This window comes from Ranitomeya variabilis, chromosome 2 (assembly GCF_051348905.1).
Source record: "Ranitomeya variabilis isolate aRanVar5 chromosome 2, aRanVar5.hap1, whole genome shotgun sequence".
Classification (NCBI taxonomy): Eukaryota; Metazoa; Chordata; class Amphibia; order Anura; family Dendrobatidae; genus Ranitomeya; species Ranitomeya variabilis.
In genome coordinates, this window is record NC_135233.1 from 663101597 (window position 1) to 663118231 (window position 16635).

Here is a 16635-nt window from a genome sequence, read left to right on the forward strand (position 1 = left end):
GTCATGTATAAATGCTGCAGCTGTGGATCATGCATAAAGAACAGTTTAGCCCTAGCCTCAAGGTATTGTGAGTGTAGTACAGGAGGTACGGTACCCTGTGTCAGAGGCAAAGCTCTCACCGCTGTAACATATTCAAGGACACAGACTGCCTGGAATCAGCTCATAATGAAGACAATTATTAATGTTTTGTCACACATCTTGGCATAAATACATAATGTAAATATGTACATATGCGTGTGCTTGTGAAAGTTAAAGAGTAACTAAAAACTTCTTTTTTTGTCATTTTTAAACTGGAAATGTAATTTTGATACTATGTAATAGGGTTAATGACATTGTACAGTTCTCCACAAGCGCTCTTGGATCCTGACACCTGCGCAGCGCTGTCCCTGTGACTGCAGCGTGTTCTTCTCTATATACCCTTGTGTAGGAGAGAACACCCTACAGTCTTGCTAGTCATCGGGGCCACAAACTGCCTGTCTGCTTTCCCCACAAGCACTCTGGTATCCTCACTCCTGTGCAAAGCTCTGGTTGTGCATATGGTATACAGCGGATGAAATAAGTATTGAACACATCACCCTTTTTCCAAGGTGCTATTGGTATGAAATTCTCACCACATGCTAGTAACAACCCATCCGATCCACACAGGCAAATAATTAAAATCATAAATGTCCATAAATTAAGTGTAATAAGAATAAATAACACAGGGAAAAAGTGTGACATTTTTTAATACTGTGTACAAAAGCCTTTGTGGATGATGACAGCTCCAAGACCCTCCTGTATGGAGAAACTAGTTGCATGCATTGCTCAAGTGTGATTTTGACCCATTCTTCCACATAAACACTCTTCAAATCCTGAAGGATCCATAGGTTCTTTCTATGAAATCTGAGCTTTAGTTCCTTCCATAAATTTACTATTGGATTCAGGTCCGGTGATTGGTTGGGCCATTCTAGCAGTTTTTGTTTTCTTTTTTTTTTATCAAGAATGTCTCGGTACATTTGTCCATTCATCGTTACTTCAATTATATGAAGTTTGCCAGGGCTGTATGCTGAAAAACAGTCCCACGCCATGATGTTCCCACCTCCAAAATTCACTGTTGGTAAGGTGTTTTGGGGGTGATATTCTGTGCCTTTTGGCCTCCAAACTTGGTGTGCATTATGGCATCCAAAGAGTGCAATTTTGCTCTCATTTGAGCAGATTATATTATCCCATTATTTCACAAGCTTGTCTAAATGTTGTTGAGAAAACTTTAAACGCCTTGAACATGCTTTTTGTTCAGCAATGAAATCTTGTGTGGTGAGCGTGCACACAAGCCAAGGAGGTTCAGTTCATTACTTATAGTTCTATTTGAAACAATTGTACCTGCTGATTCCAGGTCTTTCTGCAGCTCTCCACAGATCATCCTTGGCTGTTAGACAACTCTTTTGATAATTCTTTTCACTCATCTGTTTGAAATCGTGCGGGGAGCACCTGGCCATGGACTGTTTATGGTGAAATCATGTTCTTTCCACTTCCTGATTATGGCTCCATCAGTACTCACTGGAGCCTTCAATAGCTTAGAAATGCTTCTGTAACCAATGCCATCAGTATATTCTGCAACAATAAGGTCACCAAGGTCTTGAGACAGCTCACTGATTTTACCCATCATGATATTTTTCTAGTGTGACACCTTGGTAATGAGACACCTTTTTAAACGCCATCACTTGAACCAGCTTTATTTTTCACTAAGTGGCAGGATTGCTTTCTAATTACTGATAGATTTCTGTTGGTGCCATGACTTTCCGTGGCTTTTTGCATGACTCTCTTTCTTCATGTGTTCAATACTTTTTGCCTGTGTCATTTCTCATTATTACACATAACCTAATTTATAGACATCTATGGTTTGCTTTCTTTGCCTATGTGGATCGGATGGGTTGTTACCGAGATCTGGTGAGAAATTCATGTCAATAGCACCTTTAGAAATATATTTACTTAGAAAATTGGTGACATGTTCAATACTTATTTCACCAACTCTATATATTATGTATTTACGAAATATCCGTAGTGGGTGGAAAACAATTGCTTTTGCCAAAGCTCCAAACCTTAAAGTTAGGTTCCCACAATGAGTTTTTGGTGAATTTCTGACCATGCATATTTTCGGTTTGCAAAAAACCTCTTACAGATCCATCAAAGTGGATAATATTTATAGAGAGCATGCCCACTGTGCTTCCTATTTACTATATGTAAATTGACCTGTGGTGCATTTTGGAAAACCGCAACATGTCTCTCTTGCGGGCATGCCGAATTTCTTGTGCGGATTTCTCATATTGAATTGCATTGGATGTTGAATATTTTTTTTGTCATAGACAATTACCAGGAAGTATAAAAAACAAAACATGATTGTTGATGAATAATAAGAACAGATTTGTTGCGGAGTTAGGCGCATATTCCGTACCCAAATTTTGAGATGATTCTCAACATGTGAATATGAACTTCCGAGCCCGATGTAGTTAGGGAATCTGCTGATAACTCTTGTAAGTGGCCAGTATTAGGGGTTAGGGATTTGGGCTGTAATATGGATACTCTAATTAACCCCAAAGCATGGACAGAGTGTAAACCTGAACCCGGGTCAGCCTATGATCTTCTGTGGAGAACATGTGAATATGAACTTCCGAGCCCAATGTAGTTAGGGAATCTGCTGAGAACTCTTGTAAATGGCCAGTATTAGGGGTGAGGGATTTGGGCTGTAATATGGATACTCTAATTAACCCCAAAGTATGGGCAGAGTGTAAACCTGAACCCGGGTCAGCCTATGATCTTCTGTGGAGAACATGTGAATATGAACTTCCGAGCCCAATGTAGTTAGGGAATCTGCTGAGAACTCTTGTAAATGGCCAGTATTAGGGGTGAGGGATTTGGGCTGTAATATGGATACTCTAATTAACCCCAAAGCATGGACAGAGTGTAAACCTGAACCCGGGTCAGTCTATGATCTTCTGTGAAGAACATGTGAATATGAACTTCCGAGCCCAATGTAGTTAGGGAATCTGCTGAGAACTCTTGTAAATGGCCAGTATTAGGGTGAGGGATTTGGGCTGTAATATGGATACTCTAATTAACCCCAAAGCATGGACAGAGTGTAAACCTGAACCCGGGTCAGCCTATGATCTTCTGTGGAGAACATGTGAATATGAACTTCCGAGCCCAATGTAGTTAGGGAATCTGCTGAGAACTCTTGTAAATGGCCAGTATTAGGGGTGAGGGATTTGGGCTGTAATATGGATACTTTAATTAACCCAAATGAGTGTAAACCTGAACCCGGGTCAGCCTATGATCTTCTGTGGAGAACATGTGAATATGTCATTAAAATCCCTGTTCATTTCTTCTTTCATCACCCTCTGGTGATTTTCATGAAATAACTACGTATTGTGTATGGCTAATGAGCCTCGCACCAGAAACAATAACCTGCCGAGTGCTCATTTGCAAGGAATCTCTGAGCTCCAGAAGTAATTGTTTTAAGTTTTTGGCTTGACTTTCTTCATAGACCTTACTTTAATTTATGCCTGTTTGCAATTCCAGCCTCCATTAATTCAGCTGTCCTAATTTTATCAAACCCTGGAAAGCTTTTGGCAATTTAAGTAAATTATTTTTTTAACAAATATTGTTCCTTTCTGGCTACATAGTATACATAAGTTTATTTTTCATTGCCATGGGTAAATGACATCTGACTGATGAATCATGGTGAAAACGCCCATTTTCCTGTTGAAAGGATTGCTAATAATGATGAAGGGCTAAAGGGGCATCTTTCTGTTCAAAGTGAAGCATTTTCGTTTGCCCGGGCTCCTGGTTGTTGCGGACTGCTCCTTTTGACAGTCAAGGACCTATCATTCTAGTGGACACCAGAAACAGGTTAATCAAAGTAATATTCCGTTTAATACTTTTCTGTATTGACTCATTTTATTTATCTATTCTAAAAAGGCTTCCTGAAATGATAATAAATGCGTGTTACAGCAAGGTTAGATATTTGTCTGGGATCATATTGAATTTTTGCATGGTGCGGCATGACTGAGAGTGCTAGCACCTGTCAGAGATGTAGAATCACACAGAGGTCCTGTAGGATTACATCCGGTTTAATGAAAATGAAAGTGTAGATAAATATAAAATAAATCATACTGTTGTATTATAGCTGTTTGACACACCCAAATATAAAAAATAGTTGGGAATTCATCAGTCAGAACTGTAATTTTATGTAAAGTTATTTTTTTCTGTCAATTCTGAGAAAAACAATGAAAGTGACAGAAGAATTAAAAGGTATTTCCATTTCGTACATTTATGACATATCCAAAGGATAAGCCATAAATATTTAGTAGATGTGGGTTTGTCAATATAATGTGTCACTATTAGTGAGAAGGTGGTCGGAATTCCCATTCATTTGTAGGGAATGCTGACCGCCACTTCACTGACAGCAGAGCAAATTAGGAACCTGTTCTCAAGATAGACTTGGGTACCATGAAAGGGACCTGCATGGATATGCCACAGGTGTACCAGATGGGAATTCCTCTTTAAATTATACAAAGTATTTCTATATGCCATAATATATTTTCACACGGAACAGAAATAATGGTCAACTCCTCTACTCTGCATATCATGAGATTTTAACAGTATGGGCGAGAGAGAATCACTTTGCCTTGCTGATTTGATGACCTTTGTAATATCAAATTTGAAAATAACTTTAATTAGCTAATCACAAATAAATGTTTTGTCTATGAAAGTAATTACTATAGAATTAAAATAACCTCTGTGTTCTCTCATTAACAGAAACCTCTCCTAGGATGTTAGGAAAGGTGCCTATGAGCATGTGCAGTAGGAAGCTCCGCTGCTGTGACATGTAGATAACATATATCATGTATTTTAATTCAGGAAGACATGGTGGGTAGCAGTGACCAGCCTCTCCTTATCTCGGCACCCCTGGTATCTCCAGTATTATATCAGATAGACATGGTGGGTAGCAGTGACCAGCCTCTCCTTATCTCGGCACCCCTGGTATCTCTAGTATTATATCAGATAGACATGGTGGACAGCAGTGACCAGCCTCTCCTTATCTCGGCACCCCTGGTATCTCTAGTATTATATCAGATAGACATGGTGGACAGCAGTGACCAGCCTCTCCTTATCTCGGCACCCCTGGTATCTCCAGTATTATATCAGATAGACGTGGGCAGCAGTGACCAGCCTCTCCTTATCTCAGCACCCCTGGTATCTGGAGTATTGTATCAGATAGACATGGTGGGCAGCAGTGACCAGCCTCTCCTTATCTCGGCACCCCTGGTATCTCCAGTATTATATCAGATAGACGTGGGCAGCAGTGACCAGCCTCTCCTTATCTCAGCACCCCTGGTATCTGGAGTATTGTATCAGATAGACATGGTGGGCAGCAGTGACCAGCCTATCCTTACCTCAGCACCCCTGGTATCTCCAGTTTTATATCAGATAGACATGGTGGGCAGCAGTGACCAGCCTCTCCTTATCTCAGCACCCCTGGTATCTCCAGTATTATATCAGATAGACATGGTGGGCAGCAGTGACCAGCCTATCCTTACCTCAGCACCCCTGGTATCTCCAGTATTATATCAAATAGACATGGTGGGCAGCAGTGACCAGCCTATCCTTACCTCAGCACCCCTGGTATCTCCAGTTTTATATCAGATAGACATGGTGGGCAGCAGTGACCAGCCTCTCCTTATCTCAGCACCCCTGGTATCTCCAGTATTATATCAGATAGACATGGTGGGCAGCAGTGACCAGCCTATCCTTACCTCAGCACCCCTGGTATCTCCAGTATTATATCAAATAGACATGGTGGACAGCAGTAAGAGCAGCTTTTTCTTACCTCAGCACCCCTGGCATCTCCAGTATTATATCAGATAGGCATAGTGGACAGCAGTAAAAGCTGCTTTTTCTTCCCTCAGCAACCCTGGCATCTCCAGTATTAGATCAGAGAAACATGATGGACAACTAGTGTGAGCAGCCTCTTCTTACCTTAGCACCCATGGTACCTTCACTATTAGATCAGAAAAGCATGGTGGACAGCAGTGTGAGCAGCCACTTCTTATTTCAGCACCCATGGTACCTCCAGTATTAGATTAGGTAGACAGGGTGCATAGCAGTGTGAACAGCCTCTTCTTACATCAGCACCCCAGATATCTCCAGTATTAGATCAGATAGACATGATGGACAACAGTGTGTGCGGTCTCTCACCTCACCACTTCTGGTATCTCCAGTATTAGATCAGAACATACACTGGGAGCACATCTTCCTATACATAAAGGGAGGATGAAGGAGCTTCTACTGTCCAAGGTCACAGGCATATGTCTGAAGATTCTAGGGCACGTTTCTGTCAGTGTTATAGAATAGTGTCCATTTTAATTCTATAGTGATTACATCTGAAGACAAAACAAGTATGATTTGCTAATTAAATGTATTTAGGAGTTTCTTTATAATGCCATTAACTTAAAGGGATATTCCCATCTCCAAGATCCTATCCCAGTATTTAGTAGTTATAGTAATAATAATAATAATGATAATATTAGCAAATACCTCCAATTATAAATGTAGTATAGTCTTTCTGATTCGCTATGTCTCTTTCCTCATGTGCAGGCATTGCAGGACATTAGGTATCCATGGTTACCTCCAATAGCAACTAACTGTCATTATATCAGTGGTCGTAACCATGGATACCTAAGGTCCTGCAATGCCTGCACATGAGGAAAAAAAGAGATATAGGGAATCAGAGAAACTATGCTAATTGGAGGTATTTGCCAATATTATTATTATTACACCTACTACATTTTGGGATAGGATCTTGGAGATTGGAATACTCCTTTACATTATTCATATTTTTCTATTCCTGGAGCAATGATTTAAAAAGGATCTTTCTGGGTTAGAACTGGCCAGTTTTTGTTCTTATTTTATTCCTGCTGCTCCCCTGATTATTCAGTTTTTTTGTATTTTATGCATTTTTATGTTATTTACAAGGAGGTGGTGCTCACAGGATAATAATACAGAGCAGCCTAAAGACACGTCCCCATAGAATCCTGGGGATTCTGTTGTTTTTTTCCTGTAAAAACCATAAAAATTTGCCCTAAATAAAAAAAATCAATGAGGCCAGTTCATCCAAACTTTGAAAAGTCACACATTTTCTGCGCAAAGGTAGTTGCGCATAACTTTTGAGGCTCTTGGTGTTTTCACACCAGTTTGAAGGGGATGGGGCATAGCCACGTCTGCCCATCAAATTCATGAAAAGTGCTGATGTTGTGTATGCCAGAAATGCTATTTTGGTCCCTGTGCATGCCACGGAGGAGATGTGCTCAATTCATTAAGTGGCGTGTATGTCTTAATGAATTTGGTGCCACGTATTTCAGAAAGACTAGTGTAGCACAATTGTGTACCTCTGCTGGGAATACCCTCCGAGCAGTCAGTGAATCTGACACTTCTCCTTCCTTCTGAGAAGTTGTGAGAGCTGCCTGACCCATGTTAACATTGGTCATCACATCAACCTCCCCTATAGCCACTTACCACCCCCTGTACTGCGGGGGCTTTATTGGGGAACGACTGCACTGACCATTCAGGCAGCATTCACACTGCAGGTACGGCTTCTGAACGGGCCAGTGCAGCGGTTTCCCAGTAAAGCCCCCTCAGTACAAGGGTGGAGGTAGCTACAGAGGGGCAGGAGAGTTGTCAGATGCACTGACTGCTCGGAGGCTACTCTGACAGGAGGCAGGAGACAGGACTGGCTGAGAATGTCTGCCATACTTACCAGGCCTGTCATCCTGCCTGTGCCTGATCGCTGAGAAGCTGGGGGCTCTCTTCAGAGTCTTCAGTGCGCTGTGGTCACTCTTCTGTTTGCACTGTGCATGTCGGTGTTTTTCACGCATACGCAGTACAAACTTCGGCACAATTTAAAAAAATCACGGACAGTGTTTTTTTCTGTCAGATGCTAAGAATGGCAGAGAAAAGCATTCGTTTTTTAAGGGCTGTCCGCAAATTTATGGACAATTGTCAACCCACAACACCGGTCAATATTCCTGTTGAAATGTATGTGTTAAAATATATGGACAGAACATGTACTGGATACAGATACTGTATAATACTGTATAATATATATACATATATATTTATATTTCTTTTTAAAGAATATATTATATTTCAGTCTCTGATTTCTTCATGAGGTTTCAGAGAAGTGAGAGGTCATTTTGAATCATTGCATTGGCCACTGCACTCTCTGTTCTGTATATTGTGCCTGTATTTTTTGGGGACCCCCATACAGAATTTGCATGCCTTCTCTGTTACGTGTAATGTTTTCACTTGTTAAGGAATTGATTTTGGTGATAGATATATATAAAGGAACTGCTGATAATGCTTTACACTCATATAAAGCTTTAACATGGACCTCATCTAAAAGTTTCACTATCCTTTTTGGAAACTTCTGATACATCATAGAGACTTGTCCAACATTTCCAATCATTGGTGGTCCCAGTGCAAAGACTCCAACAAAACAAAGAGGGCAGAATCGCTCAACTTTATGCGGTGCCCTTCTTCTTGACTGATCCTTGGAGAGGAGGGCTTAGCAGTGTGCACTCATCTTTTTGAGGCACTATCAAACTCGCTGATCAAATCTTTTGATAAGTCACTGTGATATTTCATAAGTTTTGTAACCTGGTGCTGCAGTGGAGGTAACGCTAGCTTCTATAGATCACCACTGATCACTGGGAGTGACAGCAGCTGGGCAGCCCACCTTCTTACCATAAGATACAGTCCATAGCAGACAACACTGGGAATACTATTGTAACTGAGCATTACTTTCACCTATACATGTGCTTGGGTCTTTAACAAGTTTTCTGTTGCTCCAGGTGGTGAAGACTGTGGGCCTTCGTGAAGTGTGGTACTTCGGACTGCAGTACATGGATAATAAGGGATTCCCGACTTGGCTGAAACTCGATAAAAAGGTAGGCTTGTCTATCAGTCACTGAGTTCAGAAGTCCATACAAAGTGAATTCCTGAGATGTTGTTGATCCTTCAGCTGTCATCATACAGTAACTGTTTAACCAGTGCAGAACTTGTTACACCAATGTCAGTAATTAACAGAGACTTGGGTTGTAGGAAGATATGGATCTAACGTAAAACTCCGGGGAAAATATCACAATTTCTAAGATAGAACCACAAGTGTTGTTGAACGGCCTGAATAAATACGTACATGCATTTTAATGCTGTTTCCTGTTTCCTGTTATTGGGAAATGTAACATCAGATCTCTATGGAAACCCGGCCATGTGCACACCTTGTGGAAAATTTCTGCTGAGCATTTGTTCCCAAATTTGCAACGAATCCACAGAGTACGCATTCCTTACTTGCAGAGCAGCCTTATAAATAGTGTGAGGCCGAAAACAGTCTAGTCGGAATGTGCCCGGGAAGGTGCATTTCGCAGTGTTCATGAAGTGAGGATTCACAAGTCTGCAGTCACATAGAGTGACTGCAGATTTCCAGTTAAGACTACACAACACCTTTAACAATGCATTTCTACTAATGTAGAATATGGCCAGTCTTGAATTCTGTGGCTGTCATATTCAGACTAGTTCGGAGAGCTTGACTGGATGCCGAACGAAGGCAGCTCACTTCTTGTTACCGTATATACTCGAGTATAAGCCGAGATTTTCAGCCCAAAATTTTGGGCTGAAAGTGCCCCTCTCGGCTTATACTCGAGTCATGATCGGTGGTGGGGTCGGCGGGTGAGCACTGTCATATACTCACCTAGTTCCGGCGATCCTGGCGCTCCCCCTGCCTGTCACACTGTCTTCGGTGCCGCAGCTCTTCCCCTGAGCGGTCACGTGGGACCGCTCATTACAGAAATGAATAGGCGGCTCCGCCTCCCATAGGGGCGGAGCCGCCTATTCATTTGTCTAATGAAGCGGTGCCGGTGACCGCTGATAAAGAAAGAGGCTGCGGCACCGAAGACAGGCAGGGGGAAGGAGCGGGACGCCGGGAGCAGGTAAGTATGACATATTCACCTGTCCTCGTTCCACACGCCGGGCGCTGTCTCCATCTTCCCGGCGTCTCTCTGCACTGACTGTTCAGGTCAGAGGGCGCGATGACGCATATAGTGTGCGCGCCGCCCTCTGCCTGATCAGTCAGTGCGGAGAGACGCCGGGAAGATGGCGCCGAGGAGCTGCAAGAGAGGTGAGTATGTGTTTTTTTTTTTTTTATTGCAGCAGCAGCAACAGCTATGGGGCAATAATGGACGGTGCAGAGCACTATATGGCACAGCTATGGGGCAATAATGGACGGTGCAGAGCACTATATGGCACAGCTATGGGGCAACGGTGCAGAGCACTATATGGCACAGCTATGGGGCAACGGTGCAGAGCACTATATGGCACAGCTATGGGGCAACGGTGCAGAGCACTATATGGCACAGCTATGGGGCAACGGTGCAGAGCACTATATGGCACAGCTATGGGGCAATGGTGCAGAGCACTATATGGCACAGCTATAGGGCAATGGTGCAGAGCACTATATGGCACAGCTATGGGACAACGGTGCAGAGCACTATATGGCACAGCTATGGGGCAATAATGGACGGTGCAGAGCACTATATGGCACAGCTATGGGGCAACGGTGCAGAGCACTATATGGCACAGCTATGGGACAACGGTGCAGAGCACTATATGGCACAGCTATGGGGCAATGGTGCAGAGCACTATATGGCACAGCTATGGGGCAACGGTGCAGAGCACTATATGGCACAGCTATGGGACAACGGTGCAGAGCACTATATGGCACAGCTATGGGGCAATGGTGCAGAGCACTATATGGCACAGCTATGGGGCAATGGTGCAGAGCACTATATGGCACAGCTATGGGACAACGGTGCAGAGCACTATATGGCACAGCTATGGGGCAACGGTGCAGAGCACTATATGGCACAGCTATGGGGCAATAATGGACGGTGCAGAGCACTATATGGCACAGCTATGGGGCAATGGTGCAGAGCATTATATATATGGCACAGCTATGGGGCAATGGTGCAGAGCACTATATGGCACAGCTATGGGGCAACGGTGCAGAGCACTATATGACACAGCTATGGGGCAATCGTGCAGAGCACTATATGGCACAGCTATGGGGCAATAATGGACGGTGCAGAGCACTATATGGCACAGCTATGGGGCAATGGTGCAGAGCACTATATGGCACAGCTATGGGGCAATGGTGCAGAGCACTATATGGCACAGCTATGGGGCAATGGTGCAGAGCACTATATGGCACAGCTATGGGGCAATGGTGCAGAGCACTATATGGCACAGCTATGGGGCAATGGTGCAGAGCACTATATGGCACAGCTATGGGGCAACGGTGCAGAGCACTATATGACACAGCTATGGGGCAATCGTGCAGAGCACTATATGGCACAGCTATGGGGCAATAATGGACGGTGCAGAGCACTATATGGCACAGCTATGGGGCAATGGTGCAGAGCACTATATGGCACAGCTATGGGGCAATGGTGCAGAGCACTATATGGCACAGCTATGGGGCAATGGTGCAGAGCACTATATGGCACAGCTATGGGGCAACGGTGCAGAGCATTATATATATGGCACAGCTATGGGGCAACGGTGCAGAGCATTATATATATGGCACAGCTATGGGGCAACGGTGCAGAGCATTGTATATATGGCACAGCTTTATGTGGAGTATCTATGGGGCAATGGTGCAGAGCATTGTATATATGGCACAGCTTTATGTGGAGCATCTATGGGGCCATAATGAACGGTATGGAGTATCTATTTTTAATTTTGAAATTCACCGGTACCTGCTGCATTTTCCACCCTAGGCTTATACTCGAGTCAATAAGTTTTCCCAGTTTTTTGTGGCAAAATTAGGGGGGTCGGCTTATACTCGGGTCGGCTTATACTCGAGTATATACGGTATATTTTTTGAATATCTTATCTGTTGTATATACCCTCCTCGATATTAAAATTGCAACAGTAAGAAGGAAATGTCATGGAATTATGAAGATCACAGAATCGTGTATGAGCACCATGTACAGAAATACAGGCATTTACGCACCTTGGCATGTTGTCATTGAGTTTATTTGTGAAATGTTCTGCCATGCTGATTGCACTTGGACACACAAATCAGCAATGTCTGCTGCTGGCAGCTTCCTTTGCAGTTGCTGACCAATGATGTCCCAGATGTGCTGAATGGAAGATAAGTCTGGAGACATTGCAGACCATGATAGCATTTTTAGATTATGAAAGCTGCTCATATTAGCACAAGAAATATGTGGCCTTGCATTATTGTGTTGGTAAACAGCTGCTGGGACACATTGGAGAAATGGCCATTAGTGTTGAGCGATACCGTCCGATACTTGAAAGTATCGGTATCGGAAAGTATCGGCCGATACCGGCAAAGTATCGGATCCAATCCGATACCGATACCCGATACCAATACAAGTCAATGGGACTCATGTATCGGACGGTATTCCTGATGGTTCCCAGGGTCTGAAGGAGAGGAAACTCTCCTTCAGGCCCTGGGATCCATATAAATGTGTAAAAGAAAGAATTAAAATAAAAAATATCGCTATACTCACCTCTCCGACGCAGCCTGGACCTCAGCGAGGGAACCGGCAGCGTTGTTTGTTTAAAATTCGCGCTTTTACTTGGTTACGTGAAGTCCCGGCTTGTGATTGGTCAGGGCGGCCATGTTGCCGGGACGCGGACCAATCACAGCAAGCCGTGACGAAATTACGTCACGGCTTGCTGTGATTGGTCCGCGTCCCGGCAACATGGCCGCCATTAACCAATCACAAGCCGGGACGTCACGGGAGGCTGGACACGCGCCCATTTTAAAAAGCGCGCGTGTCCAGCCTCCAGTGACGTCCCGGCTTATGATTGGTCACGGCGCCATGTTGCCGGGACGCGGACCAATCACAGCAAGCCGTGACGAAATTACGTCACGGCTTGCTGTGATTGGTCCGCGTCCCGGCAACATGGCCGCCATTAACCAATCACAAGCCGTGACGTCACGGGAGGCTGGACACGCGCGCTTTTTAAAATGGGCGCGTGTCCAGCCTCCCGTGACGTCCCGGCTTGTGATTGGTTGCGCCGCGGTCAACCAATCACAAGCCGGGAGGCTGGACACGCGCGCATTTTAAAATTTTAAAATGGGCGCGTGTCCAGCCTCCCGGCTTGTGATTGGTTGATCGCGGCGCAACCAATCACAAGCCAGGACGTCACGGGAGGCTGGACACGCGCCCATTTTAAAATGCGCGCGTGTCCAGCCTCCCGTGACGTCACGGCTTGTGATTGGTTGCGTCTCCCATGTGACTGCGACGCAACCAATCACAAAGCCGGGACGTAATTTTAAAATCCTTAAGGACCTGAAATTACGTCACGGCTTGCTGTGATTGGTTGCGTCTCCCATGTGACTGCGACGCAACCAATCACAACGCCGGAACGTAATTTTAAAATCCTGAAGGACCTGAAATTACGTCACGGCTTGCTGTGATTGGTTGCGTCCCGGTCACATGGGCGGCACGCAACCAATCACAAGCCGGGACTCACGTAAAGGAAAGAAAAGCGCGAATTTTAAACAAAGAACGCTGCCGCTTCCCTCGGTAAGGTGCAGGCTGCGTCGGAGAGGTGAGTATAGCAATATTTTTTATTTTAATTCTCTCTTTTACACATTTTTACATTAATGTTGTTTCGATACCGATACCCGATATCACAAAAATATCGGATCTCGGTATCGGAATTCCGATACAGCAAGTATCGGCCGATACCCGATACTTGCAGTATCGGAATGCTCAACACTAATGGCCATATGATTTTCAGAATTCCACAACTTTTTCTTCTTGGTGTTGCTATTTCAATACTGAAGATTGTAATGTATTCTACCTTTTGGGATGACACTTATGTTTTATGTGCTTTGACTGCAGGATAGATTCAGGCTGATAGTCATTGGGACTAAGGGTACCGTCACACATTGAAATTTCCATCGCTACGACGTTACGATTCGTGACGTTCTAGCGATATCGTTACGATATCGCTGTGTCTGACACGCTACTGCGATCAGACACCCTGCTGAGAATCGTACGTCGTAGCAGATCGTTTGGAACTTTCTTTCGTCGCTTGATCACCCGCTGACATTGCTGGATCGTTGTGTGTGACAGCGATCCAGCGATGTATTCGCTTGTAACCAGGGTAAACATCGGGTAACTAAGCGCAGGGCCGTGCTGCACTCTGCTCTCACTGTACGGCTGCACTCAGAGCAGGAAGCAGACGGCAAGGGACCTGAAGGACACCGACGGGTGAGTATGTAGTGTTTGTTTTTTTACGTTTACGCTGGTAACCAGGGTAAACATCGGGTTACTAAGCGCGGCCCTGCGCTTAGTAACCCGATGTTTACCCTGGTTACCCGGGGACTTCGGCATCGCTCCAGCGCCGTGATTGCAACGTGTGACCGCAGTCTACGACGCTGGAGCGATGATCATACGACGCTGCGACGTCACGAATCGTGCCGTCGCAGCGATGAAAATTTCAATGTGTGACGGTACCCTAAGGCTAGTTCACAATAATCATGTAGTCTATACAGGCTGTCGATCCGTGGACAAACAGGCAAACCGCTCATTCGTCGGGTGAAATTATTTTCTTATTGTTTGCTCTAAAGCTCATCGTACTTTGCAGCACATCTGTTTACACAGGAACCGCGCTGCCAAGAATAAGGGCAGCCTATGCATACTTAATACTCAATTCTAGATCATTCAGTGCGCCTCTGAATGTCTGACTGCAGAAACAGGCTCACAAACAATCGCCTGCTGGTAAATGTGCACATCACTGAGTGTAGACGAACCATTAGTGTAAACATGGCCGCAGCAAAGCCCATTGAAAACAGCATTTGTAGATTTCACAGCATCAGGAGTGAATAAATAAGTAGTATCAGAGATATGGAGAGCTTCTCATTAGCACATAGGAAGTTATTGGATACCAGATAAGTTTTTGTTAGGAATAGTAATAGTATTTGTCTAAGGGTAAGTTTATGGTAGCCGATGGAGGTCGTTAAATGAAGGCTCTGTGTTTGCTGAACGACTGTAAATTGATAGCCAGTTTAAACAGGCTGGCCTCATTTTCCATCCACACATAACTGTTGGTCATAGCTAGTTCTGCGCACATAAACTGTCATTGTTCTTGGCAGCACGTTTTGTTTACACAGGATGATGTGCTACCGAGAATATTTTTTTTTAAAGTAAGCTTAAAGTAATCATTTCACTCAACAAACAAGCGTTTTGCTTGTTCATCGGGTTATTGACTGCCTGTTTACACTGGCTAATTATTGGGAAACAAGCATTCATAGGAACTCTCACAATAGCTTGCCAGTGTAAATGCGTCCTGAGGTTACAAGGGCATGTTGACTTGCCCGCTTTTGGGGGGCGAACCGATTGTATCCCTAAAAAATAAGACATATCTGGTTTGATCCAATTTGCAGATCAAAATCCCCTATTCAAGTGAATGGGTCCATAAAAAACGGATAGCAATTAAATTCTATCAGATTCCATCTGATCATCTTTTCTCTTATAATGACTAGGAGAAGCTTAGATTTTTGTATTTTATTTTTCTTTTGCATATGTGAATAATGGATTCTACAGTGGTTGTAAAAAATGATGAAAATCGGATCCAGCACCCTGACTAAAAACAATCTGCTATTCTTCAATGCAAAAAAAAATGTCTGAATGAGGCTTTATTTAGCATAGCGATGAGTATAGTTGAACAAAATGGTTTGCAGCCTTGTTGGTAAAAACTCTGCACTACCTCCGACTACCTGTGACCTTCCTGGCATCACTTCTGATTAGTAGGCCACAAAGTAATGACATTGTAGTGGCCTATTAATCAGACGTGCTGGAGATGTTGCAGGTAGTAGGAGGTTCACAGTGCTCTGGTCCAGCAGAAACGGAAAGGCAGTGTGGCCGCTGGGCCAGGGTCCTGCAAATATTTCTAAGAATGGAAATTATACAGCACATGCATCCTTATCTACTGGGACAGATTGGGAATGGTCAAAGAAACTGTTTTATTTAATATTTATGTAATACAGGGAGATTACACTGATCAGCCATAGAATTAAAACCACTGACCAGGTAACATGAAAATCAATTATTATCTTATTGCAATGGCTCCTCTCATAGGGTGGGGTTTATCCTAGAGTTGGAAGTTAGAAAAATGGGAACGCGTAAGTATCTGAAGTACAGATACTGACAAGCCAAATTGTGATGTCTAGGTGACTGAATCGGGGCATCTCTAAAATATGCTTCCTTGTGGGACGTTCCTGGTATGCCGTGGCTATTTCTCACCAAGTGTCCAATTATAGACAATCAGAGAGCTGGCAACATGAACAAAGCTCATTTCTGTTCATTGGGAGAGAAGCATATCTTTGTTTTGATAGTCAGGTCCCCCACAGAAGAGCTGCCCCATCACAAGTTTCTGAAACCGTTAATTCTGGATGTGACGGAAAGATGCCGGAGTGTCCATGTTGACCCCTGTTCACTGCCAAGAGCATCAGAACTGGGTGATGTAGGAGTGAAGAAAGGTGGCCTGATCTGATTAATCATA

The 16635-nt window shown here is 43.9% G+C and overlaps 1 protein-coding gene across 1 annotated transcript in view; it reads left to right on the forward strand.

Moving 5' to 3' along the window:
• EZR (ezrin) overlaps positions 1-16635 on the forward strand; it is a 92084-nt gene that overhangs the window by 48639 nt on the left and 26810 nt on the right. The window contains exon 4 of the mRNA XM_077289228.1: positions 8886-8981. Within this exon, the coding sequence (XP_077145343.1) occupies positions 8886-8981 (96 nt within the window). The remainder of the gene's footprint in view (positions 1-8885; positions 8982-16635) is intronic.